Source organism: Euprymna scolopes, chromosome 8 (assembly GCF_053919585.1).
Source record: "Euprymna scolopes isolate OS-2025 chromosome 8, ASM5391958v1, whole genome shotgun sequence".
NCBI classification, from domain to species: domain Eukaryota; kingdom Metazoa; phylum Mollusca; class Cephalopoda; order Sepiida; family Sepiolidae; genus Euprymna; species Euprymna scolopes.
Genome location: NC_136489.1, coordinates 95,507,585 through 95,532,972, shown reverse-complemented (window position 1 = coordinate 95,532,972; position 25,388 = coordinate 95,507,585). Strand labels below are relative to the sequence as shown.

General features: G+C 35.5%; 1 protein-coding gene across 4 annotated transcripts in view; it reads left to right on the top strand.

Annotated features, from left to right (window-relative positions):
• LOC145283657 (ectonucleoside triphosphate diphosphohydrolase 1-like) overlaps window positions 1-25,388 on the top strand; it is a 101,427-nt gene that overhangs the window by 52,814 nt on the left and 23,225 nt on the right. For all 4 annotated transcript variants that reach the window (XM_080132656.1, XM_080132655.1, XM_080132654.1 and 1 more), the window contains exons 3-6: window positions 8,997-9,114; window positions 14,957-15,107; window positions 16,647-16,818; window positions 19,895-20,128. In XM_080132656.1, coding sequence (XP_079988782.1) covers window positions 8,997-9,114; window positions 14,957-15,107; window positions 16,647-16,818; window positions 19,895-20,128 — 675 coding nt within the window. The remainder of the gene's footprint in view (window positions 1-8,996; window positions 9,115-14,956; window positions 15,108-16,646; window positions 16,819-19,894; window positions 20,129-25,388) is intronic.

Below are 25,388 nucleotides of genomic sequence, written 5' to 3'. Positions count from 1 at the left end.
AATATATTTTCATCATTTTTTAGTGTCTTGATTAAACTGTACAAGTACCAGAAGGTTTTCGAGTCATCTATAAGTTGCAGTTTAGAACTCTGTGTAAAAAGATCCCCACGTTAAATTCCTGGTTCTCTCTGGAGATAACAAACAACTCGCAATTAAGGAAATATAGGTGAGATTCAGAGGATATTATAGAGATAACAGAGTTATCTCCCCGAGAGAATGAGGCGTTTAGACTAAAGTTGTGCCCTTTAAAAAAAAAAAGAAAAAAAAAGAAAGAAAGAAGAATGGTCAAGGGAATCAGAAAATTTTATGAGAATACAAAACCCTGTTTCTGCTCTCACAAGATTATGCTGGTCTGAGAGTAAAATCATCATCCTTTCTCTATTTGCTGACTGGTTACTGGAATAAACATACCTGCCATATTTGGGCCTGGTCTATACAGACGAACATCCTATGGGGCTACTGTAAGTTGTGTTTTGCACGGGTTTCTCACCTTATTACAACTTTGCATTCAAATATGTTTGAGACTTGTGTTAATCATATGTACAATCTCCCTTGTATATCGCCTTTGTTGTATTATATAGTTTAGACAAGCTATTAATAAATGTAATAATAGGTTGATGTAGTTTGCTTGAAGCATTGTTTAGTGTGCATATCAAGGTAATTTATAGAATACAATACAATGTATAGGTGTAATGCATCAACACTAACTGAAGGGCCTGATGGCATCCCAATTATAGTGTTAAAAAAGCTTCAACCAGAACTTGCTCCCATACTTATGAAACTATTTAAGCGCTGCCTTAAGGAGAAGTGCTTTCCGACCCCCTGGAATACCTCATCAATTTGCCCTGTATTTAAGAATTCAGGTGATAAGTCATCTCCCTCTCAGTACAGACCAATAAGTCTTCTCTGTGTTATGAGTAAGTTGCTGGAATCCATATTAAATAGAGAAATAGTCAACCACCTCAGCAGGAATAACCTTCTTAGTGACACACAATATGGTTTCCGCTCTGCAAGATCTACCGCAGATGTGCTGACGGTTATATCCCACAGGATTAGTGAATCTCTTGACAATGGCTTCCTTTCTAGGGCAATTGCTCTTGACATATCAAAGGCCTTCGACAAGATATGGCATAAGGGTCTACTTCACAAGATTTCCAGCTACGGTATAACTGGAAATGTTTTCTCAATCATTAAATCATTTCTTTCCGATAGGCTCATAATGAGTAGTGGTAGATGGTCAAAAATCGGAGGCCTGCAATATAAATGCTGGAGTCCCTCAGGGGTCAATCCTGGGCCCAACTCTCTTCCTGATCTACATCAATGACCTCCCTAAACACATACTTAAATCATTCGTTGACATCTATGCTGATGACACGACCATCTACGGCAACACATCAAAGGCTGTAAATGACGAAGTTCTTTCTGATTCTCTCTCCTCTGATCTCGAGCGCGTGGTTCAGTGGGGGAAGATGTGGCTAGTTACCTTTAATGAATCCAAAACCAAACTCCTATCTTTACATCATCAATTGTGATGGATGGCTCTCGTCTGGGTGAGGCCTCGTGTTTTGACAAGCTTCTGGGTTTGACCTTTACTCCTGATCTGAAATGGAACACGTACATCAAGTCTGTTGCCAAGGTCGCTGGAAAGATGGTGGGATCCTTCTACCGCTCAAGAAGATATCTCACTACTGATGCAATTCTCTATCTATATAAAAGCCAAGTACGTCCAAGGATGGAATACTGTTGCCATATCTGGGCAGGAGCTGCCAAAAACAGCCTATCATGCCTTGACAGAGTACAAAATAGACTTCGTGGTTTAGTGGGGGATGCCCTTTTCTCTACCTTGCAACCCCTCTCCCACAAAAGAGACGTTGCAAGCCTATCCTTGTTTTATCGTTATTTTCATGGCAGGTGCTCGTCTGAACTCCAATCCCTGGTCCCCCCTCGCCAATCTTTCACGAAAAACACCCGTCTAGCTGAATCCACTGTGAAAAATTTCCCCCACTCTATATCTGTGCCTAAATCAAAACGCGGATTTCATGAACAAAGCTTCTTTCTTAGAACTGCACGCCTGTGGAACTCTGTTCCGTCTGCCTGCTTCCCTCCGGACTACAACTTGGATGTCTTCAAGTTCAATGTAAACAAATTCCTGATGAACCGCCCCCTTAAGTAGACACTTCATCAAATCTCCTCACTAACGTAATGTACTTGCAATAACCCTTATCCCTGAGTGGCTTTCGTGCCTTGATAAGTGGTGATCACTGTGTAAAAAAAAAAAAAAAAAAAAGCAAATTAAGATATATGCAGGTGGAATGAGTTTTCCAGCTTCCATATTTTATTAATGCATATTTTTTGTATGTTATTACAATAATAATCTATATATTAATAGGATAACGTGTGTTATTTATTTATTTTGTGTGTCATGCTTACATCCAAGTGACTGTCATTTAATTGTTATGGACTTCTATTTTTTTTTAATAAATAATTTTACCAAGAATTCTTCATAAATTTTGGTTTCAGTTTCGATTATAACTGAAGGAATTCCAGTCTATTTGTTCATATGCCGTTGTGTGTGTGTGTGTGGTACATGTATTTTAGGACATACCTTCATTCGTCGTGGATGTTGGTCTACCTGGAATCATCTCGTGTCTTGGAGGGGAGACGGGTACCTGTTTTAGACGAAGATTCATTTCACTCCAGACAAGGAATTGGTTTTATAGTTTTTATTTCACCCTCCAGACATCAATTGCAGAACGATGGAAGTGAATCTCTGGCTTGCGTGGTACACATCAGCGTCCTCCCCCCCCACCCCACAGTGAAGGGGAAGGAATGACTGTTAAGCCGTCCATCGCCTTCTATGTCTAAAACCAATCTCTCTGATTCAGCTAATCTGATCACGTGACTCACACACATCCGATCAGCTTACTCTCACTTCCTGTAAACGTGTCTACAATATAATTTACACATCTCCCTCTCTTTCTCAATCCATTCTCTTACATATGTATATAATAAATATATATATATATATATATAATTATTTTTTTACTATAATAATTAAATACCTACAGACACTAGTGTTTCATCCTTTCGGGATTCTTCAGTGCAGGGTGTCACGATTACTACCAGTCGAACGATTCGAACCCCACGACACGAGACATCTCTGGCTCGATTAGCGGAGGCCGTATCCATTCGGCTACCATTAATCGTGTGAAATAGCGTTGAATTTTAAACATTTTAATTTAAATGTTCATTACGTCAGACAGACAGTGATCAAATCGTTATACGATGATCTACGCATAAGAGCTAAATTGACCGACTTTTTAATTCAACAGAAAGTGCTCAACGATAAGAAACTTATTTCTTAAAGGGGCTGTCATAATTATTTTTTTACTATAATAATTAAATACCTACAGACACTAGTGTTTCATCCTTTCGGGATTCTTCAGTACAGGGTGTCACGATTACTACCAGTCGAACGATTCGAACCCCACGACACGAGACATCTCTGGCTCGATTAGCGGAGGCCGTATCCATTCGGCTACCATTAATCGTGTGAAATAGCGTTGAATTTTAAACATTTTAATTTAAATGTTCATTACGTCAGACAGACAGTGATCAAATCGTTATACGATGATCTACGCATAAGAGCTAAATTGACCGACTTTTTAATTCAACAGAAAGTGCTCAACGATAAGAAAAGCATTTCTTAAAGGGGCTGTCATAATTATTTTTTTACTATTTTTCATAAGTTTTGGTTTTGATTTCAATTGAAGCTGATGCATTCAAGTCATATGGATATATTTTTATAAAATATAAATATCGATAGAACATTAACTCTATAATAATATATACAAAATCTGCCAGAATTAAAATATCGCATTTAAGCCTACTTTACGACCGGGCTACACCAGGCGTCCCTGCTAGCTTAGAAAAATACTTTTGCAGTTTTAACAAAAGAGCTACAATAATATCAGAGCGTCTCCATTTACGTTGAACATCTACAGAATGCCAACAATATATTACATATGAATGAGTTCTCTGTGGAATTTCCATAGGTCCCGCTAGTAAATGTATATTCCATTAATCAGGGTTAACCATATGTTGCCTACCTTGATATTCAACATTCATATTCTTCAATATATTACAGTGTTATATAGCACAGGTTTGAGTTGAACAAAGATGACTCATCTCCACAATAAAAATGGATGGGGAAAAGGTGAGGGGAATTTTGTATCTTTTCCTCTTGATTTTTTTTATTTTCAGAGAAAAAAGAGACAAAGATCAAAGTTGAGGCAAAATTTTAATTGTTTTTTTGGGAGGGGGGGGTTGCTAAGATTAGACTTTTTTTTATTACAAGAAGGAAATATGATTTAGATACAGAGGTTTTCTTTCAATTATTTAAAATAAGTTTTAATATAAACATATTTTTGTAGTTATCAAAGAGGTATGTAGAATGTATCAGTGTATGAACATAGAATGCAAAATTCATCAAAATAAAGTTAAGTTTTCTTTACCTTTTTTCCATGAATGTCCAGCAATCTGTCTGAAAATAAAATATCCAGATCACAACCCCAACATCGAAAAGCAAGTAACATACATACTAGTGTTTGGACGATTAATCAGAATCAGAAATCTGTAAAATAAGAACTTTTGAGGGTGGTTTTTTTTCTTTTTACAAGTTGGTCACCACTTATCAAGGCCCGGAAGCCACTCAGGGATAAGGGTTATTGTAAGTACAGTACGTTAGTGTGGAGATTTAATAAAGTGTCTACTTAAGGGGGCGGTTCATCAGGAATTTGTTTATATTGAACTTGAAGACATCCAGGTTGTAGTCAGGTGGGAAGCAGGCAGACGGAACAGTTCCACAGGCGTGCAGTTCTAAGAAAGAAGCTTTTTTCATGGAATCTACGTTTTGATTTAGTCACAGATAAAGAGTGGGGAAAATTTTTCACAGTGGATTAAGCTAGACAAGTGTTTTTCGTAAAAGATTGGCGAGTGGGGACCAGATATTGGAGTTCAGACGAGCACCTGCCATGGAAATAACAATAAAACAAAGATAGGCTTGCAACGTCTCTTCTGTGGGAGAGAGGTTGCAGGGAAGAGAAAAGGGCATCCCCCACTAAGCCATGAAGTCTATTTTGTACTCTGTCAAGGCAGAATCGGCTGTTTTTGGCAGCTCCTGCCCAGATATGCCAGCAGTATTCCATCCTTGGACGTACTTGGCTTTAATATAGATAGAGAATTGCATCAGTGGTGAGATATCTTCTGGAGCGGTAGAAGGATCCCACCATCTTTCCAGCGACCTTGGCAACAGACTTGATGTACGTGTTCCATTTCAGATCCAGAGTGAAGCCCAAAAGCTTGTCAAAACATGGGGCATGTAGACAAGAGCCATTTCAATTGATGCCAGATGGGGATCAGAGCGTTGATGATGTAAAGATAGGAGTTTGGTTTTAGATGCACACATATTCCCCCACTGAACCACGCGCTCGAAATCAGAGGAGAGAGAATCAGAGAGAGCTTAGTCATTTACAGCCTTTGATGTGTTGCCGTAGATGGTCGTGTCATCAGCATAGATGTCAATGAATGATTTAAATATGTGTTTAGGGAGATCATTGATGTACCTATTTACTATGCCTTCCCACGGGACAGAGTTAGACACCAGGGTCGTTTTTTAACGTGGAGAAAAGGTACAAAAATAAAAATTGTCTCAGTCGTGAAGGATTTCTCCTCCACCGAAAGAGAACAAGAAAATGAAGTGCAGCATCTGAAGAACAGATACTACACTTTGATCTTGTCCAAAAGTTGGGCCCAGGTTGGACCCTTGAGGGACTCCAGCATTAATACTGCAGGCCCTTGATTTTTGTCCATCAACCACTACTCTTATGAGCCTATCAGAGAGAAATGATTTAATGATAGAGAGAACATTTCCAGTTATACCGTAGCTGGAAATCTTGTGAAGTAGACCTTTATGCCATACCTTATCGAAGGCCTTTGATATGTCAAGAGCAATTGCCCTAGAAAGGAAGCCTTTGTCAAGAGATTCACTAATTCTATGAGATATAATTAGCACATCTGCAGTAGATCTTGCAGAGCGGAAACCATATTGCGTGTCACTAAGAAGGTTATTTCTACTGAGGTGGTTGACTATTTCTCTATTTAATATGGATTCCAGCAATTTACTTATGACACACAGGAGACTTATTGGTCTGTACTGAGAGGGAGATGACTTATCACCTGAGTTCTTAAATACAGGGCATACTTATGAGGTTTTCCAGGGTGTTGGAAAGCACTTCTCCTTAAGGCAATGCTTAAACAGTTTTGTAAGTATGGGAGCAAGTTCTGATTGAAGCTTTTTTAACACTATAATTGGGATGCTGTCAGGGCCAGTTGCTTTACTGGAATCAAGGTTCTTGATTAGCTTGGCGACCTCATGCACAGATATTTGTATGTTACCTAGCTTGTTCTGTGTTATAGGAGAAAATATGAGGAGTTGATGGCCTTCGTCGCATAGAGTAGAATTTGCTGCAAAGTTCTTTGCAAATAGTTTGGCCTTGTCTGTAGCTGACGAGATGACCTCTGGTCTGTTGATAATGGTTGGGATAGAACGCACACTTCTGTTCAGGATCCTATTTGTTATTTGCCAAAACTGGTGGGAACCAAGCCACTGCTCAGCTACTTAGGATTTAATAGACTGGGCATATAGCTCTCTTGCATTTTTTATTACTCTTTTACAGTGGTTGCTGGCAGTCCTGAAAGCAGCTTTAGTCTCAGTGCATCTATTATGTTAGTAGCTATGGAAAAAGTGATTTCTGTGTGCGATGGCAGCAGCACATTCTGGGGAGAACCATGACTGGCTGGCTGGTAGGTTTTTGTTGGAATTTTTTAGATGATATGAATCGGTCTATGCCTACAATTTACCATTAGGTCAGGTCTGATACTATAGAGGACCCATCCTTTTTAAACATGGAATGTAGAGGTAGATCAGATATAAATGTACGGAAGCTATCCCAGTCAGCCATAGAGTATCGGTATACAGTACAGTGGAGGGGTATGTCTGGGGACTTATTACATTTCATTTTTATCTTAACTGATATGACAGAGTGGTGGGAGAATCCTAGAGGAGAAGGAACGGAACATGAACATGAACATAGTTCAGGGGAAGTTGAGAGAAAAAGGTCTAGGAGGCTTGCATATTGACCTGTAGTATCGGGAACATGGGTGGGCTCGCGAACAATCTGAGTGAGGTCATAAGCAATGGCAAAATCATGACAGAACCTCCCCTCATCGTCTGTCTTATTTGAGTGAGTCAGCCATTCCACGTTATGGATGTCACCACAGATGTGAATGTTAGCCGAGGGATGTGCAGACAGGATGTGGTCTATTTTCTCAGATATACTCTTAAAGATAGTAACTCTGCTGTTGTGGGGCCGATAGAGGGCAAATATAAATGCAGTGGTGTAAGTGCAACCCGAAAGCACATATAAGGTAAATTAGGATCTTCTCTAGAGATATCCCTGCCACATGGGAAGTCATCTTTAATGTAGGCACATATTCCATGCCCATGGCGATGTTGGGGGTCAGATTTAGATGTTAAGTTAGAGTATCCGTTAATTATGAACTCATCTAGGGAAGTGGTCGGCCCTATTCCAGTATTGACATTGGAATCAAAAAAATTTGTGCCTGTTTTCCGATGCCAAAAACGATTCTTTTAAATAGCTCTTTTATTTGATTTTGTTTAAAGCAATATCTTCTACTTCTGATAGTAATGATAAAATGACTATTGATTTTGAACTACCAGTAAAACTAAAATCGATAGATCATCACTTGCAAATGTATTTTTATATTTGAAAAAAAATATCTGCACATTTAACGTGTTTTTATGGTAATCATGAAAAAATAACAACTCTATAGTTAAATAAATATTTAGAGATTTATAAAGAATTGGAATTGGTAATTGTATCGGAATCTGAGATTTTGTATAGAATTGGAATCTGGAATGATATTGGAATTGTCCCATCACTAAAACATACTCTCTCTGATCAAAGATTATTTAGTAATGACTAGCAGGTAGTACCCGGCATTGTCCGGGTGTTTGGAGGTGTGTGTTAAAAAAAAAAAACGTTGGCCGAGTAAAAGAAAAAAAAAAGTTTTAGTAGGAAGTTAGGATTGAACCCCGAAGCCTTGACGCGAAGGTGGAAATGAAAGGGAAAAAATCCAGACACCTAACCATCTCTGCCACGAGGGGAGAGTACTGATAAGTGCGTAAAATGAAGGTTTATAAAGCTAAATAAACAGGTGCGAGAAAATGGCATGATATCTGACCTAGTTTTGCACTGCAAGCCAGATCATTCGCTTTTCGAAGACATGGTGGGCTGGTAAAAGTCGGGCAAATTAAATACACACGCGACCCCCATTGTTAAGTCACAGTTATTATGATTTAGACGCGATATAAAAAGTTTTAAGGACTGAGAAGGCCTCGGAAAAAAGCCTTTTGCAGACATACACAAAAAGCGAACATACATACATACATACATACACACACACATTTTGCCTTTTATATTTATAGAAGACTAGCGGGTGGTACCCGGCGTTGCCCGGGTGTTTGGAGGTTTATAAAGCGAAATAAACAGGTGCGAGGAAGTGGCATGATATCTGATCTAGTTCTGCGGTGCAAGCCAGATCATTTGCTTTTCGAAGACACGACGAGTTGGTAAAAGTCTGGCAAAATAAATAGAAAGGCGACTCCCATTGTTAAGTCGTAGATATTATCATTTAGACGTGATATAAAAAGTTTGAAGAATGAGCGACCCCCTCCCACCCCCGAGAAGGCCTCGGAAAAAAGCCTTTTACAGACATACACAAAGGGCGAACATACATACATACATACATACATTTTGCCTTTTATATATATAAGTAAGCAGTAAAATCTAAACATGTTTCTTTTTTGTTTTCGTTTTTTTTATATTTCTAAAAATTATTTCATTATCTTCCAGTTCAGCGTTGTGTTTGATGCTGGCTCCTCTCACACACAACTTTATGTTTATTCCTGGGAATCTTCCAAGAGAAATGGCACTGCTGTTGTCAGACAAGTTAGCACTTTCAGAACAAATGGTAAGTTTTAAACATGTTTCTTTTTTTTTTTTTTTACAACTCCTCCTTCATCAAAAATTAACAATTTCATTTTTTTTTTTTTTTTTTTTTTTAAGGAGGGGGTGTTAATTTGTACTGTATTTTAATAAAGATATACTCTTTTGTAGCAATAAAGATTGTCGGTTGGATTATGAACCATACTACAAGAGGATTGGAAATGATAAATAGAATGATCAACATTTGATTGCTTTAGGGGACAGTTCAACAAGTGCAGTTGCATGAGCATTATGTCAGTTTCGTTCTGGTGTTTTCTGAACAATACTTCTTCTGAGGTTTTAAACTATGGTTGACATTTTACTTTGCCACAACACCTTTTCAACTCAATCTATCAGTGTGTAGATGCATCCTTCCAACTCTATTAATCAATTTCTTAAAATCATCCAACACATGCCAGCATGTAAAACAGACATTAAACTGAATATGACGATGATCGATGCTTGGATTGATCATTTGGCTTAAAGTTCAGCTGCAATCAAATTTTACTATGTCACAAAAAGCATTTCTGTTGGTTAGTTACCTTTGCTATATTATTATTATTAGAAAACTATTATATATATGAAAGTGACCTTGTCTGCATGTGTGCGGAATGGTTTCTACCAAACTACTGTCAGTTTTTGGTCTAAAACTTGATATGTAGAGGATAAGATCTGTGGAACAAATTCAATTTGGTTTTTAATATGCATATGGACGTAGCTCAGATGGTAATGAATAACACTGGCGAGTTACATGTTTTGGTATGTGTATCTCCGTTTTAACCAAAGCAATTGGAATATTTCCTTAGTATATTCTCAACAGAAGTTGGATTCTATGGTGGATGTTGGAGCAAACAACCAATTAATAATTTTTTTTTTTTTTTTTTTTAATGGAATAATAAATTTAAAGAAAAGGGGGTAGGAGTGGAATGAAGTGCTTTTTAACCTTGATAAGCAATCAAGCATTGTCTTGGGAGTTTTATTACCGATTGTCCAGAAAAGATGCTTTATCCTGGTGATTTAGTGCTCATCTGTGAAACCATGGAAGGTCTTCACGCTAATTTTAAGACTTTGATGAATGCTACAGATAGTAAAAGTCTGAGAGACAGGTTAGTTTCAAAGTCAATTTTTAAAAGCCGTTCAATGCATAGTAGCATATAAAACAGATGCTAAATCAAATATGATGATGATTTTTGTCATCATCATCATCATCAGATCTGGATAGACACTTTATGCCTGTTCTATATAACATTTTCGTGACTGTTTTAAAAGAAAAGGAAAAAAAAAAAACTCCTATGTTCAGCTTTGTCCCATACAATGATTTTTGATACTCCTTTGTTTTATTTTGTTTCATTCAAAGCCTTCAGAAATCAAGGGGTGCCCTTCCAGGGGCTAATACTTGGTCTCTATATGAGATACATATTTGAATATTCCAGTAAAGTTCCCCTTTATCTCTCAAACACTGAGTTAGTAAAGAAGTTGAAAACATAATTTTCCTCTCCCCAATTAACCATTGTTAAATATGTTATAGTATATCTTTCTCCTTATCTTACTGAATTCGATACCTCCGTTCAGTCACGAAAGACAAAGGATACCCCCTGTAGGGGCAGCTGCGCGTGTAATTGTGTGGCAAGGGTTGCGCAATCCCCGAACACACCTCTCCAGAATCGGCACTGCGTGAGGCCAGTGGCAAGGAGAATTCCAGGACAACTGGAAACAATGCTGAGATAAGCATACAGCACCTGGAAGCCCCAAATGGTCACTCATCGGTGCTTAACTTCGGTGATCTGACGGGAACCAGTGTGTTAAACGTTATTATGCCGTATGCTTACTGAATTATAGGACAATAATTCCTCATATCTGGTGGAGTATCCAGTTTCATGCTGTTACTTGAGGTAACATCACTTGGAGAAGGTGCACCATTCCTCGTAAAAGTCAATGTGGGTTAGCCATACTGAGGAGATAATATCTGGAATGCAAATATTATGTAATTTTAAATATTTAGTCATGATTTACTTGTAGGGGAAAGTATCCTTATGCCTCATGCCAAAGATAATGTCCTGACATACCTCTGTATAGAGAGACAGACACCCGAAGATAGTGTCTAGTAGGCATTAGAGTTCTCTCTGTACTTGTGTTTTATCAACCAAGTAGGCATCTTTCCTTTTCTCTCTTTTGTGATAGCAGATGTGATTATTCAATCTTAGTTGAACTTTTATTCCTTGATAATTCATTTCAGTTTGAGTCTGCTGATATATTTAGAAAAAAAAAACAGTTTAGTCACTTCACTCTATATGAGCTAAATTACTCACCTGCACTAAGATTATAATCTTAAAAAGTCCAAACTTTTTTTATCCTTTATATCTCCTTCATTTTCTTATCTAATGTTACGAAATTATTCTTTTGTACGAGCTATCTATTAATACTTAATCATTATTTATTTGCATTCACTCCAAACAAGGCACATTGCCACTGAAATGTAAGGGGTTATTGTGAGTTAGGGACCATAGATACAGGATCATTCTGAGTGGAGAGTGGAGTGTAGTGAGATGTTTGTTCACATTACATTTAAATTTCTGCCTGTTAATACAGTCAAACAAACGGAAGTAGGAAGGAAATTTCAAAGGCTAGCAGTTTGTGAAAGAAGCAATTAGAATAAAAATGTGCGGATATCTGCTTTGTTTTATCCCCCTTGGTCAAGGATCTTTCATTTTCTGGCAGCATGAAATCCTAGTTTTGGAGCTTGGTGGTCTTGAAGATTAATTCTATCTAAATTGTATTGTTGAAGATCCTTGTTGATGGCCTGCGTTCAAATTTTCTTTGATTATATCACTTTCCTCCAATTTTCAAATTCAAGGATCTCAGAATTTTTTATCCAAGAATCATTTCTCTTACTGTGGCTAAACTGATTGTCATGAATCCTTTTAGCTAAGGGCAAAATGTAGTATCTGTCCTGATACTACACTTCATCTTTTCTGACCTTCTCCTTATAGAATGTGGCAATGTTTATTTTTGTCCTAAGCCAGAGTGTCCCTGATTGAGAACTGAATTTCCTCCACGCTAAAAAGTGACCTTGTGTCTAACTCTACTCTTGATGATTTTGATTTTTCAGTCATAATTTAAAAATGATTCGATATTACCGGTCATCTGAACAGGACTGCATAGTTTGTTTTGTTAAATTGTAACAAACTATATTATTATAGTATCAATAACATGAGGCAAGAATAACGAATAAAAATGAGCAGCTCAGAATGAAAATTTTATATGTCAGCTTAAATGCTGTTTAGGTCCAACTTAAAATTTTACAAGATAACTTTATCTGTTAAATGCATAAAAACAAAACTAGTATTCCCATTAAATTCCAATTTCAAAACATTTTATTAAATAAAATAAAAACTCAATTAATTCATAAAAATATTAGCATGCACTTCCCCCTACACACAAAGGTAAAATTAATTTTTCACTTTTGCACCTGCTTATGAAGATTATAATCAATTATCTGAATTCTCATGAAGGATTTCCACGCCCATATTTTTTTTCCACAGGAATCACCACTTATCAAGGCCCTGAGACCACTCGAGGATAAGGGTTAATCAATTTGATTATAGCATAGTAAACATAAGTAGTGAGAATTTTGTAAATTGAATTACTTAGGGGAACGGTTCATCAAGAACTTGTTTACATTGGACTTGAAGACAATCAGATTGTCATCAGCTGGAAAGCAGGCGATCAGAAGTGAGTTCCATAGGCGTGCAGTTCTAAGAAAGAAGCTTTGTTCATTGAATCTACATTTAGGTTTAGGCACAGATAAAGAGTGTGGGAAATTATTGATAGTGGTTTTGGCTAGACGAGTGTTTTTTGTGAAAGTTTGGCGAGGGAGGAACCAAAGATTGAAGCTCAGCTGAGCACTTGCCATAGTTTTTATGAAATTAAATTAAACTAAATATAGCATACCTGGCAACTGTGTTCCAAAATTCATAATGACCAGTTCATTAGTTTAGGAGTGAATCCTGTGCATATAAATATACCTAACTTTATAAAGATGGAGATATATACACACAGGCTGCATGAGATATTTGAGGACATTATTTTTATTAGAGCAGGTATATTTGACCTTACAGTTTCTAGATTTCACAATTATCAGTGACTATAAAAGCAATTTAGAAATAGAACCATTTAAAAAAAATCACTTGACAAAGTTTATAAAGAGTTAAAGACTTAAGAAAGCAAGGTATCACCATTTATCAAAATGTAAGAGAAATTCTCGGCCTACTGATAGTATTAGAAGACTTGAATTTATTAGCAAGTACAACACCTTGTGAAAGAACATTGTGTGCCATAAGGAACAATCTGAAATGTTGTTCACAAAGACATCAAAAACAAGTTTTGTGCAATCATTTTACACCAGAAAAAGTGAAGGAAAATAACTTGATCAGAGCTGAATAACCTTTTTAATTTTCATGATCACATGACCACTAACGGTTGGCCTCTTAGTCCTAGCTTCCTAGATTTAAATATTTTGAATGACTGTATATAACATGATTGGGAATAGGTTAATGAAATGATTCTCATTCTGATATGAATACTGGCCATTTGATCTTAGAATGTAAAATTATTCATACCTCACTTGAAAACCATGATTGAATTTGAACGAACCTTTAATGAATATAGTTATAAAACAATTATTTTTATCCAAAACGTTTTTCAGTAAAAAGACATTATCTGTTAAGAGTTATTTTTAAAACATGTCCCTAGATGTAATGCACTCTGTGCTTGTATCTGTATATATACACACACATACACACACACAGATATATTGAAAGCAGGACACATGTTGTGTAGTAGGTGTTTCATATTTAAAGATGACGGGTTCATGCAATACAGACATTACGATAGTGATGATGGGGGAGAGAAGACATATATTTTACATCATGACGACAACTGTTACAATTCTTTGAGGTTTCATATTAAATACGGACTGGGTGATATATAAAGCAAGTTCTTAACACATATAGAGGAGAGGTACTTCACTTATGATGATGGAGGGGAGGACACATAATCTTCGAAGGGTTACACAATGTTCATTATAAGATGATAAAACACATTTGCCTTTCGTTCGTGATGAAGGATGACACAAGACAACAGTTACAACATAATGATGACTTTATTTATCTGATCGGCCAGTCGATGACGTCAGGAATTCAAACTTGGATCTACATGGTTAATATTCTACCCTTCGCCTCTAAGGTACTCTCCTCTTCAACTGACTCTACATTCGAACCCTCCTTTCCTATATCGAGAAATCTCCTTTGTCTATGATGTCAGAAGTGTGTTTTCACACGTGACTAATTTTCACATGGCTCCATATGTTTGTCCAACACACTTTTGACAAACAAAAGAATCCTTAATTCTAATCTAACCTATTTTTAAACAATATAATTTAATTTGCATTGTTCATTCTTTTAACTGACCTTATTTAATATCTAGATTTCCAAAGAATGGACAATTGACTCTTTTTCCAATATAAACAATATTTAACTATTAATAATAGACTTAATTTTTAACATTCCATTTCTTAACTTTGCCTACAGGGTTCGATTCTAGGCTTATCCTAATCTCATTTTCACTTATCTAGTATTCTTCTTATTTGCATGGGAAGGGAACAGCCCTTTCCATGTAACACACAGAGTGAATGAATAAGTAAACTATCTTTAGGTATAAGTTTTTTTTGTTGTTTTTTGTTTTACAATTCAAATTTCTTAGCATTTTATTTATTTCAAACGATTTATTTATTTTGTCTTTTTTTTTTTTAAATTTTATATTTAATTCAGTCAGTGGTATTCACAAATTCAGTGCTGATCCGAGTCAAATTGATGCAGTCTTACAGCCATACTTGAAGGTTGCAGAACTCAACATTCCAACCAGTCAGTTCAAAGATACTCCTATATATTTGGGAGCAAGTGCAGGCATGCGTCTCCTCAAGTATGTATACTTTGTTTGATTGAACATGGTTTTCACTAATATTGATATACATAGAATGTGTGGAAGAGGTTTAAGTGCACTCAGAATTAAAACATCTTTTACAGTGAATATAATTGTTGATTTTTCAGTTCTTGTCCAGCATTCTCCCTATGTTAAAAAACAAAAATAAAGAAAAATCTGTTTGATGTACATACCTGTAGTGGAAAGAAAATATTGCATTCCAAAAATTACATAAACTGATCAAGTACTAGTTTTAAATAAGAGAATCAAATTTAATGAGTATCAGAGTATTGACTCTCATCTGCCTTTTGATTATAAAAAATCTTTAAAAAACAACGGAAATAACTCAACAATAGTTCATATTAGATTTAATGTAATGCTTATGAAGTCCCATTAATTGCTTAAAAATGAAACTACTTGATCAATTTACATGATTTTTAGAATATATTGTTTCATCATGGGTACGTACATTATACAGATTTTTTTTTTTTCTATACTTAACAAGAAAGACATACATTATTATGGTTCTATTGAGTCCATATTTCAGCACTTGTACAGTTTTAATCAAGACATTAAAAATGAAAATATTGAGAGAAAAAAAAAAAAGGTTATATGGTACGTATCCATTTTGGACTGGATATCTCAAAAAAAAATTTTTAACTTAATTTGATCAAGTAGTTTTTTTTGTTGTTGCTTTTTACAGCGGAAAAACACGTTTTTATGACAACACATTGAAAATAGACATCTTGGAATTTTTTGAAAAAGCCACGAGGAGATAACTCAATGTAAAGCGCCGACACTCCCTCCCCATCTTTAATATCAGCTTTTCTTCCTAAAAAATCAAATCTTTTGCTCGGTATCATAACAAATTGTTTTTTTTTTTGCTGTTAAAAAGAAAAACTACTTGATGAAATTAAGTTAAATTTTTTTTTTTTCCAGAGAATTTCATTCCATAACGGATACATACAATATAGCCTTTTTTTTTTTTTTTTTTTTTTTTTTTGATATTTTCATTTTTTAATGTCTTGATTAAACTGTACAAGTACCCATATTTATTTTTTTCTTTTCTTCATGCCTTTTCTTTCACTGTCCTATTTTCCAGATTCTTTGCCTTGTAACAACACACTTGGATTAGAAGTATTTTAAACTCAGACAACCTTTATGTTGCTTAATGCCCTTCCCAGACCCTCCCAAAAAATGTAACTCATTATTTAATAGAATTACATTTAGACAGCAATTCTAAAACATGGCTTACTTAAAACATTATTTTTGACTCGGATATCTTGTACACTGTTCCCATGTGCTATCAAAACAGGCTGTCTGAAGATAGTGTCTTCCTTACCTAAAATGTGCCAAACATTGATGTTATTGGGGTTTCTTTTTCCTTAAATGAGATGCAAAACGCATTATTCAGCTTAGAGGGGAAAATATAGAAACCTACAAAGACAAGCAATCTTTTATTATATTGGATTAAAAATATTTTTTTTATTATTGTTTTGCCATGTGACTGATTCTATAAAATGTCATTGTTCTTTTCAGCCAATCAAATGCAACTGCTGCAGGAGCAATCATAACTGCAATCGAAGACACCTTCAAGAAATCCAGTTTTCATATCCCAAAACCAAACCAGCAAGTCCGTATTCTTAATGGATCCGAGGAAGGAACATTTTCTTGGATAACTGCCAATTACTTATCTGAAAGGTTTGGTCTGGTATGAAAAATGTTTTCTTGCTTTTATTTTCACATTTACAAAAATATTGTGATGAAGTGATTTTTACATAAACCTTACCAACTGTGTTATTTATTTATTTTGGCTTTTGTGAAACATTTCTAGTTATTTTTTGGGCGTTTGTGAGGTTGACCGTCCTTTATAGGACCCACAGCAACCTAGTCTGTCTTAACTAGTTCTTTTGTAAAATTTAAATATTTGATAAAGTTAGCAATGCATGTGTAGAGAAATTAAATTAATTTTTAATGCACGTGAGGGTAGTTAAAATTCACTGTATATCTGTTGACAATACAGGCACGTATCAGCAAGTAATGAAACGGTTAAAACAGCCATGGGAGACAGACATTTCATTTATTAATAGTTTGTCTTTAGTAAACTATAAAGGCAGTAAATGAGATAATAAAAACATAGCTTAAACATACAGAATACATTGTTCGTTATAATTGGCTAATGTACTTCCTAATTTCCAGTGTAGCACTACTGGAAGTAATGACAAGGCAAATCAGTTCCTTCACTTTTTTTCTGTCATGCCTATATCTTCCCAGTGCATGTACTTTTTTTTATTTTTATTACGCTTTGCCAGTTTTACTTTTCTTATTTTTATACTTTCATAAGCATATTATATAAATTCAAATAAAAAACTTTATTTTTAAAATTAAAGAAAAAAATTTTATTTTTATAATTTCATAAACATATTTCTTATAAAATTTCAAATAAAATAAAAACTTATTTTTCAATTTTGTTATTACAAGAGCAAATAAAGTCTAATAATGTTATTTTTATCTGTGTAATTTTGTTAATTTTTATTGTATACTTTTCAATTATGTCCTTTCCTTACATTTTATTTCAATAAATTGCTTCACAATAGAAATACTGAAGAACAATAAAAGTGAAGGAACTGCCTTGTCACTACTTCCGGTAATGCTACACCGGAAGATAGGAAGTATGTTAGCTGACTATAACCCATTGTTCTCATACAGCAAAAAGGATTTACAAATTATTTCTATAAAAAAAAATTGTTAATCTGATTAGATAAACAAGTGGTATACGTTACCTATCAAACTGAGCCAAGCTGTTATGCGCTGACATTTTGAAATAACTGCATTTGCCTATATCTGCGCATCTGCCCATGCGTACGGAAGAAGCCTGGTACAAGGTTGATTAATGCAGAATCCCCCAACCTTCCCAAAAAGGAACTTATTGTGCCACAAAGACATAGATTAAGCATATAAAATACATTGTTCTCATACGAAAAAAGGATGTACAAACTATTTCTATAAAACAGTAAGAAGGGAATGCTCAAAGCAAGAAGCAAAAACTTAGATTTTTCTGTGGCGTCTTCTTTTATTAAGGGGTCTGCCAAAGGATGTCCTATCTGCCTGGTGAAGGAACCTAAGAAAAACTAACTGATGCAAAATGTCTAAAAAAAAAAAAAAAGTATGGAATGCAGAATAAGAGCAATCTACTCCAGTCATATTTGGTTTAATGCATATTTTATATACTGATATGTGCTAGACAGTTTTTGGAAATTGACTTCCAAAGTAACCTATCTATAGCTAGGTCATTGTCTCTTTTTCTCTCCTCTAGCCTTATCATTTTCTCACGTTTTCCTTGGCCTTCTTGTACCAACTGACCTGGTTACCTCAACTGGGTTATAGTCAGCTAACATACTTCTATTTTCCAGTATAGCGCTACTGGAAGCAATGACAAAGCAAATCAGTTCCCTTGCTTTTATTGTTCTTCAGTATTTCTATTATTAAGCTATTCATTGAAATAAAATATACAAAAAGGACATTATTGAAAAGTATACAATAAAAATTAACAAAATTACACAGATAAAAGTAACACTATTGGTTCTTATTTGCACTTTTAATAACAAAAGAAAACAAAAGTTTTTGTTTTATTTGAAATTTTATAAGAAATATATTTATGAAATTATAAAAATGAAATGTTTTTTTTTGTATTTTTTTTTTTAAATTTAAAAAAAAAAAAATTTTTATTTGAACTTATATAATAAATATATGTTAATCAAAGTATAAAAATATAAGAAAAACATAAAAAAAAAAGGGATACTTGTACAGTTAAATGAAGGCATTAAAAAATGAAAATATCGGGAAAAAAAAAAAAAGGTTATATTGTACATATGTTTTGGACTGAAGATCTCCGGAAAAAAATTGCGCGTTGAAGGTAGCCATCTTTGAATTTTTTGAATATGCCATGAGGAGATAACTCCGTTTAAAGAACTGACACTCCCTCCCCATCTTTAATACTAGCTTTTCTTCCTAAAAATCAAACCTTTCGCTCGGTATCATAACAAATTGTTTTTTCGCTGGGGGGGGAAAAAAATCTACTTGATGACATAAAGTGAAAATTTTTTTCCGGGAACTTCATCCCATACAATTTAGCCTTTTTTCAATATTTCAGTTTTTGATATCTTGATTAAACTCCACAAGTACCAAAAAAAGAGTACATGTACAGAGGAGATCTAGGTCTGAGAGAAAAAAAGCAAAGGAACTGATTTGTCTTATCACTGCTTCTGGTAGCACTATACTGGAAGTTAGGAATTACGTCAACTATTCTACATCTACTAACCAAACCATTTTCATCCATTCTTTCATTGTAATCAAGCCAACAAAGATGAGGCTATCAGATTTAAGCCTGTCTTTTAGACTCGCATTACAGTGAATTAAATAATGGTTTCAGTGTTAAATTCTCAAACAATTATTGGATATAATGAAACACCTTAAGTTGTTTTTTTTGTTGTTTTTTGTTTTTTAATACATTGTTACATTTTTATTGTTTGTTAAAATAAAATAATTAAATTGGGGTTTGTTTTAAAACCCAAAGAAGTACGTAAAAGTTGTCTGCATTTTCATAAAAAGATTCCACTTCCGTTTAAGCTCCTTTGCATAAAACTAAATTAAACTAAATATAGCCCACATTATGATAATTCAGGGGTGAATTCTCTACATACAAACATATAAGCATGCTTTTATCAATTCATGTAAATAGAAATCATAGACATTAATGTCTTCATTTATTTTATTTTATTTTTCAGAAACCCGATTCTGAAATGCTTCATGTTATGAATAGCAACTTGACAATTGGCGCCTTGGATCTTGGTGGAGCATCCACTCAAATCACATTTGTGCCTCCGTCAGGCACAAAGATTCCAGACAAATTTTCTTTGGATTTTCCTCTCTATGGTAAAAACGTTGAAGTTTATACACACAGCTTTTTATGTTACGGTGTCAATGAAATAATTCGAAGATACAAAGCAAATCTTGTCAAGGTGAGCATATCTCTAGAATCCAACAAAAATACCTAACTTTATTCGAATATCATTGTATAACTCATCTAAAAGAAAGAACAAGTGAAGCATGCATGGTCCCTCGTGAGTGCACAGTGAATGAGGTATAAAAAAAAAATTACTAAGTTCAGCATTTGCCTCTCCCCTCTTTAGCCCCAAAAGTTGCCAGGGGATGTCAAATTCTGATGAAATGAACAAACGGTGCAGATTTAGGCCTTAATATATGTAAATTTGGATTCTGCACCATGCAAAAAAGAAAAGAAATGACTAAGTCCATCATTTGCCCTCCCCCCTATTTAGCCCCAAAAGTCCCCAAAGTCTTAACATATTTAACTTTGAGTTCAGTACCATTCAAAACTGCTAAATAGACATACACAGAAAATTTTGGACAAATATGGTAAAATAGTCCCAAAAATGGAGTGTTTTTATTAGCCCTAAAATAGCCCCTGTGGCACACCCAAGAGTTATCGCAAAGTATAGACAAACAAAATTATATAGAAATCAGTTAGTTACAACTTTTCAGAAAGTTTTATAAAAATCCAAGGAATTATTTTTTTGATAAGCACAAAATTGTCAATTTTAGCCATTTTAACCTGAAAGGCACCACTAGGGGAGCAACTGGAGTTTTCCCGGAAAATCTGTTCTGTCACTTTTTTACTCATAGCATGTCTAATGTTTGTGCAAAATTTCAAAACATTCCAAGGCGTAGTTATTGAGAAAAGTGCAGACAGACGAACCGACAAGGGGGAATTTACAAGTCCACCCTCCTTTTGTTGAGGGACCAAAAATATCATGAAGCAAATAAGTCTTTTTTTAGAGAATCTAATCTCTTATATATATGAAGACTGACAGGGCTATCTGGCATTCCCTAGGGCAAAAGTGTGACATAACTTCTATCCCTCACTCTTTCCCACTCCCCTGTTTCCCCCCTCTCCTCTCTCTTTCTTCTTTGCCAAGCCTATTGCTCTCTTCAGACATACACACATAGAACTGAAGTCAGCATAAGGGAAATAACTCTGAAAAAAAAAAAACTTCCCTTTACATGATAACATTAAAAGATGTGTATATCTTTTAATAACATCAAATAATATAAATGTCCCTTTGACCCTCAAATAATAAGTTTTTTGGGTTTTTTTTTTTACATTTTAGATATTGTACATAATAGATAAATACCAACTTTGTGGGTGTTTGGTGTATATTTTTTAAGTTTTAGCTAGATATACAAACCAACATTTACCCTTTACATAATAGATGATTCCCTGTTTAACTTTTGTTATTTATAGCTTTCTTTTTTTTTACCACAAGCTACATAAAAATGTCTTGCTTCAACATTAAACATTGTTCTGTGTTAAAAATTAAAATTTCAATTGATTTCATTTAATGTTCATCAATATATACAAAGTAACTAGGAATGAGTTTTATCTTTTCACTTTCATGTACTTTGACTATCTTCATTAACAGCAGGCAAATATTTAAGATACAAATTTTTCATATTCACCATTCTGTTATGACTCTCCTTTTTTGGTAAGTAGTTAACTTACATGTGACTCGAGAAAAAGGAAAAAAGAACAGTCGGGCTTATGCATGTAATTGAAATCTCTGCAAAGATAACTTATTATCTGAAATAATGTTCCAAGAGTGTTCTTTTATAGCAAAGGATTTATTTCCTCATTATCCTGTAGGAATAACCATGCATTGAATCATCAACAAATAGTTAACAAAAACTTTGAAGACAGAAAAAAATGTTGGCACCAAGTTTGATGCCTTAAAACGGGTAGATATAAAAGAAAATGTACTATTTATAAACGATTTGTGATGGAATCTATTAAATATTCCTAGCTGGATAAAGTATTTTTCAAATGAAATTAAATTAAAATAAATATGCATCTCTTCTCAATTATAGTGAAACTTTGTTCAACTAGTATGATTACCAAACATTGCCAGGGGGCTATAATTTCTGTAAATTACAGAAAAATGTTTAAAAGAAAAAACCCAAACAATCTGCTTAATATTGTAATTTAAAATGTTTCAGTTAATTCTGGAACGAAGTCAGAATAAAAATAATTATAGCCGGGATGAGGTTTGAATTCAAAATTTCTTTCACTAAGTATGGCATGCTTATCGATTAATACACCAGGGCAAGTATATATAACTTCCTCTTAAGTTTCCTTCACTGCTGCTGATGTTGTTGGTCATATAACTAATTTCTGCCTGTTGATTGATCTGTGCATTTCTGTGTTTGGTGATAAAATTCAAGCTGAAGTTGGCAATTCAGACTGGACAGTTAAAATGTGTTGACATGCTATCTTCTCTCGGTCTAAACAGGATGTTAAAATGTTGAAGTGATTGCGTCTAAGTTTAAGAATTCATATCTAGCTGAGAGAAATATACTTTAAGGAAACCCAAGAAATTTTTCAAGAACTTGGCAGTTAAATATGTCGGAAGAATACCAGCATGCAGGAGAGAAAACACATGTGGGAAATATTCTCGCTAGGAAAGACTGAATTTATCTTTCCAACCTTCCAGAGGTTGAAACACAATTACAGAAGACGAAACCAGACATATTCTTTCTAAGTGAAACTGGCATAGGGCCGACCACTTCCCTAGATGAGTTCATAATTAAAGGATACTCTAACTTAACATCTAAATCTGACCCCCAAGATCGCCATGGGTATAGAATATGTGCCTACATTAAAGATGGCTTTCCGTGGGTAGGGATATCTCCAAAGACCATAATTTACCTTATATGTGCTTCCGGGTTGCACTTACACCACCGCATTTATATTTGCCCTCTATTGCCCCCACAACAGCGAGGTTACTATCTTTAAGCGCATATCTGAGAAAATTGACCACATCCCATCTGCTCATCCTTCGGCTAACATTCACATTTGTGGTGACTTCAATATCCATAATGTGGAATGGCTGACCCACTCAAACAAGACAAATATGAGAGGAGGTTCTGTCATGATTTTGCCATTGTCTATGACCTCACTTAGATTGTCCACGAACCCACCTGTGTGCCCGATACTACCAGTCAGTATGTAAGCCTTCAATACCTTTTCCTCACAACTTCTCCTGAACTATGTTCATGTTCCGTTCTATATCCCCTGGGATTCTCCGACCACTCCGTTGTATCAGTTAAGATAAAAATGAAATGTAATAAGTCTTCAGACGTACCTCTCCACCGTACTGTATATTGATATTCTATAGCTGACTGGGATAGCTTCCGTACATTTATATCTGATCTACCTCTGAATTCCATGTTTAAAAAGAATATGTCCTCTATAGTATCAGACCTGACCGAATGGTTAATTGTAGGCGTAGACCGATTTATACCATCCAAAAAATTTCAACAAAAACCTAACAGTCAGCCATGGTTCTCCCCTGAATGTGTTGCTGCCCTCGTGCACAGAAATCACCTTTTCCATAGCTACCAACGTAATAGATTTACTGAGACTAAAGCTGTTTTCAGCAAACACTGTAAAAGAGTAATAAAAAATGCAAGAGAGCTATATGCCCAGTCTGTTAAATCCAAAGTAGCTGATCAGCGGCTTGGTTCCCACCAGTTTTGGCAAATAGCAAACAGGATCCTGAACAGATGCGTGCGTTCTATCCCAACCATCATCAATGGACCTGAGGTCATCTCGTCAGCATCAGACAAGGCCAAACTATTTGCCAAGAACTTTGCAGCTAATTCTACCCTATGCAACGAAGGTCATCAACTCCCCATATTTCCTCCTATAACGAACAACACACTATCCAACATACAAATATCTGTGCATGAGGTTGCCAAGCTAATCAAGAACCTTGATTCCAGTAAAACAACTGGCCCAGACAGCATTCCAATTATAGTGTTGAAAAAGCTTCAACCAGAACTTGCCCCCATACTTACAAAACTGTTTAAGCATTGCTTTAAGAGTACTTCCCAATACCCTGGAAAACCTCGTCAGTATGCCCTGTATTTAAGAATTCAGGTGATAAGTCATCTCCCTCTCAGTGCAGACCAATAAGTCTCTTGTGTGTCATGGGTAAGCTGCTGGAATCCATATTAAATAGAGTAGTAGTCAACCACCTCAGCAGAAATGACCTTAGTGACATGCAATATGGTTTCCGTTCTGCTAGATCTAAAGCAGATGTGCTAACGGTTATATCTCATAGGATTAGTGAATCTCTTGACAAAGGCTTCCTCTCTAAGGCAATTGCTCTTGACATATCAAAGGCCTTCGATAAGGTATGGCATAGAGGCCTACTTCACAAAATTTCCAGCTACTGTATAACTGGAAATGTTTTCTCAATTATTAAATCATTTCTCTCTGATAGGCTCATAAGAGTAGTGATTGATGGGCAGAAATCAGAGGCCCAGAGTATTAATGCTGGAGTCCCTCAGGGGTTCATCCTGGGCCCAACTCTCTTCCTGATCTACATCAATGATCTCCCAAAACACATGCTTAAATCATTCGTTGACATCTATGCTGACAACACGACCATCTACGGCAACACATCAAAGGCTGTAAATGACAAAGTTCTCTCTGATTCTCTCTCCTCTTATCTTGAGCACGTGGTACAGTGGGGGAAGAGGTGGCTGGTTACTCTTAACACATCTAAAACCAAGCTCCTATCTTTACATCATCAACGCTCTGATCCTCATCTGGCATCAATTGAAATGGTTGGCTCTCGTCTTGGGGAGGCTCCATGTTTTGACAAGCTTCTGGGTTTGACCTTTACTCCTGATCTGAAATGGAACATGTACATCAAGTCTGTTGCCCAGGTCGCTGGGAAAATGATGGAATCCTTCTACCGCTCCAGAAAATATCTCACTACTGGTGCTATTATCTATATGTATAAAAGCCAAGTACATCCAAGGATGGAGTACTGCTGCCACATCTGGGCTGGAGCTGCTAAAAACAGTCTATCCTTCCTAGACAGAGTACAAAATAGACTTTGTGACTTAGTGGGGGATGCCCTTTTCTCTTCCCTGCAGCCTCTCTTCCACAGAAGTGACGTTGCGAGCCTGTCTTTATTTTATCGTTATTTCCATGGCAAGTGCTCATCCGAGCTCCCATTTCTGGTCCCCCCCTCGCCAATCTTTCACAAAAAACACCCATCTAGCTGAAACCACTGTCAGTAATTTTCCCCACTCTTTATCTGTGCCTGAATCAAAACGTAGATTCCATGAACAAAGCTTCTTCGAAGTGCACGCCTGTGGAGCTCTCTTCGGTTTGCCTGTTTCCCACCTGACTAC